At 35.6% G+C, this 3,219-nt stretch overlaps 2 protein-coding genes across 2 annotated transcripts; both read right to left on the bottom strand.

The window, feature by feature from the left end:
• Nucleotides 1-203: 203 nt before the first annotated feature.
• On the bottom strand, nt 204-2,798 carry LOC107851971 (F-box protein CPR1-like). Its single transcript, XM_016697016.2, has 2 exons — nt 2,571-2,798; nt 204-1,556 (listed from the first exon to the last, which is right to left on the bottom strand). Exon 2 carries the CDS (start codon nt 1,426-1,428, stop codon nt 835-837), a length of 594 nt encoding a protein of 197 aa, XP_016552502.2. The 5' UTR covers nt 1,429-1,556; nt 2,571-2,798; the 3' UTR covers nt 204-834.
• LOC124891558 lies at nt 399-748 on the bottom strand (the record flags this gene model as incomplete). The annotated part of the gene is made up of 1 exon (XM_047403281.1): nt 399-748. A coding segment is annotated over exon 1 (350 nt), but the record flags the coding sequence as incomplete, so codon positions are not given.
• Nucleotides 2,799-3,219: the final 421 nt, after the last annotated feature.

Raw genomic sequence — 3,219 nt, 5'->3', positions numbered from 1 at the left:
AGATGATCATTTTGTAAGTTAAAGAGTGTTCAACTGACACAGTGGAAACGAGTTAAGGTGTCTACATGCACATACTCAAAGTTGAAGTGCTTACTTCCCGGCAGTGGTCAAGTGTGTACATATATATACATGGAGGGTACTAGATCCATCCAAATGCTTTGCTATCTAAACAAAAAAAAAAAAAAAACTTACTCCACAAAAAATCAATGGAACTGATACAAATTGATAAATTCAACTATGTAGATAGTTCATACAACAACTGTATTTTTACATAAAGAACAAGATATATCCAGCATACAGTCAATCCCAGAAAATGAAAAAAATCTACCACGTTACAGAGTTTATAGAATAACCGTGATGTTGAGCTAGATTAAGCACATAAAATAGCTTCTCAATACCAAGTAAGCAACTTCGGAGAGATCAAGCTTTCTGTGTAAACGAAACCATCCTGAATACATTCCGAATCAGATTGAGGCCATACGCCAGATGATTCTTTCGATGTCTTAAATACAGAACCACTACGTCTCAACTGGCTGCAACGGAGTAACACTTCACCATCTGAAAACATGTATTTCAGGGTGATTGAATAAAGATCAGTACTTTGTATAGTAAACAATTGATTCCACGATTCCTTGACACCATACTCGTTCATTACCCATAACTTAAACGTGTACTCCCGCTGATGAATACGCGTAGAATAAACACAAAGCATGCCTCCCAATACTGAAACACCTTGTTTGGTATGCATTATATCAAAAACCAAATCCAGTCCCTCTGGCAACGGTATCTCTCCATACACTTCATCTGAAATACTAAACGTAACAACAGACAGATTCAGTAACAATCAACCCAATGAAAGGCTCCATGTACAAACGCCAGATAGCCCATATTAGATGGCGTATCAAAGCAATCTAAAGCTCCATGTCGAAATGCCAAATAATCCATACCAGACAACACAGGGTTACCGGTAGCAGGATGATCATCGATCTTTCTCCAGGAGCCACTTTTCAGAGCAAGAACTTCATTACGTTCTTTACCATCAATCTTGAGGATCTTATAGTCATCACTAGTCGAGTCATATCCCAATCCCCAAGTACAAGTAACTTCCTGTGAAAACTTCGGATTGGGAAGTACTACTGATTCTCTTGTGGACGGGTTCCATAGCAAAAGTATGAAGTCTTTATCAGGATAATTACGAACACCTATAAGAACCAAGCCATCGTAACAACAATGTATCTTCCAACCCCATAGTTTACCACTACGAGGCGTATCAAGTCTTTGTACATCCTCAAACAGTTGAACCGACGATAAGGAAGAACAATGAAATGAATACTCTTTGTCAAGAAGAAGCATTTTTTCGAAACTTTGGTTATGTTTCGCATGATTGAAATGCTTCGTCGTAAAGTAAGGCTGAGAGATCAATGTCATCCAAAACTTCTAAACACATTTGAATCGAAGAAGAGACCGCACAGGTAGTCTACTGAGGATGTCCATAATTATTTCTTCTTGGAAATCCATCTGCTTTATTTTCTCTAAATGCTTCATCACTCTCTTCCCTGCAATTTGTAAGGCAAAACATTTTTGTTCCACATGCCTAAGTTACATTATGCTGACAAAAACGGATCTCTAATTTTGAGTTTATGAGTTCTACATTCTAGAAAAGACGGCTTATTGGGCTCTAGAACATTTACTACTTCCTCTGTTTCAATCTGTTTGTCTGGTTTGACTTGGGATAAACTTTTGAATCTTGCCGTCTTATACTAAAGGGGAGCCCCGAAGTAACTGATAAAGTTTATTGTCATGTAACGCAAGGTAAGGTTGCGTACAATTGAACCTTGTGGTTCGGTACTTCCTCGGGCCCCGCACACACCGGGAGCTTTAGTGCATGGGTTGTCGTTTGGTCTTAAACTAAAGATAACGTAGAATGTAATCAAACTATCTTTTATTTTGTGGTCTTAAACATGCACCTATGAGAAGTTTAAACTAAAGATTTGGCGAAATAGGAAAGCAAGATAAACAAATTGAACGAGTATAAGTTATAAATGAATTTTTTTAACACAAATATAAGATTTATACTTGTTTCGCCATATTCGTAACTAATACTCTAGCTTCGCCCGCATGCTGAATCTAAGTTAGGATATATAATAGATAAAGTAAAGCATCTAGAACCCCTGAACTATGACCAAATTTACTACGACACACTCCAACTTCACGGGAGTCCTATTACCACCAGAACTAAATTTTGGCCTATTTTTGTCACCCTTTTTAGCTGATGTGGCAGCTTTTGTCAGCCCTTTTAGTCGATGTGACACCTTTGATGTGGGTCCCATTTTACGTAATAAAGGTGTCATATAAACACAAAGAGGTAACAAAAATACGCTAAAATTGAGTTCAGGAGGTAATAGAGTCGTTGTGAAGTTGGAGTGTGTTGTAGCAACTTTGGTCATAATTCGGGGGTTATCGGATGCTCATCTCTAATAGATATTCAACAAAATAGTCGAGGCGTGTAAAAATTGACTTAGATACACACACAAATAAAAACAGAAAATAGAGAGAAATGCAACATATACCTTTGCAGAGATTTGGCTGGGGATTGGGAGGTATTGATTCCTTCATTTTGGGCCTTTGAAAATATTTATCTCTTTCTCTCTTTGCGTTGTGGTTAAGGTTTCTCTGCTTTACTATTTTGTTCTGTTTTTCTTTCTATTTTTTATATGATAAAGTTCTTCCCCCTTTTCTTTTTTTATTTTGTTTGAGTGCATAGGTTAAAACATACTACACTTTTCCGTCCATTTCAATTTATGTGATATTATTTAATTTTAAAGAAAGTTTAAAAAAAAGACTTTTAAAATTTATATAATTATATAAATTATTTTACATAGGGTAAAAGGATAATTTAAAAGTTAGGTTATTCCCTGTTATGGAAGTGTGATATCTTATTTATTTTTTGAATAGATTAAAAAGAAATTGTTTCACATAAATTGAGATAGATAAAGTATAAGGAGCCCTTTAGTAGCTAGTTTGGAGGTGAGTTATACAGGTATTAAATACTGCACAAGTAATATCACGTTTGGTAGCTAGTTTGAAGGTAAATTATTTAGGTATAAAATAAGCATGTGTTTGATTTGCAATTTAAAAATTCATATAACTAATACATGTACTTCGTCCGATCCATTTTATGTGGCACCCTTTCTTTTTAGGTTGCTCCAAAAAAAAAAA

Source organism: Capsicum annuum, unplaced genomic scaffold (genome assembly GCF_002878395.1).
Source record: "Capsicum annuum cultivar UCD-10X-F1 unplaced genomic scaffold, UCD10Xv1.1 ctg3733, whole genome shotgun sequence".
Lineage (NCBI taxonomy): Eukaryota > Viridiplantae > Streptophyta > Magnoliopsida > Solanales > Solanaceae > Capsicum > Capsicum annuum.
The sequence above is the reverse complement of the archived record's forward strand: the minus strand, read 5'-3'. Positions and strand labels throughout refer to the sequence as shown.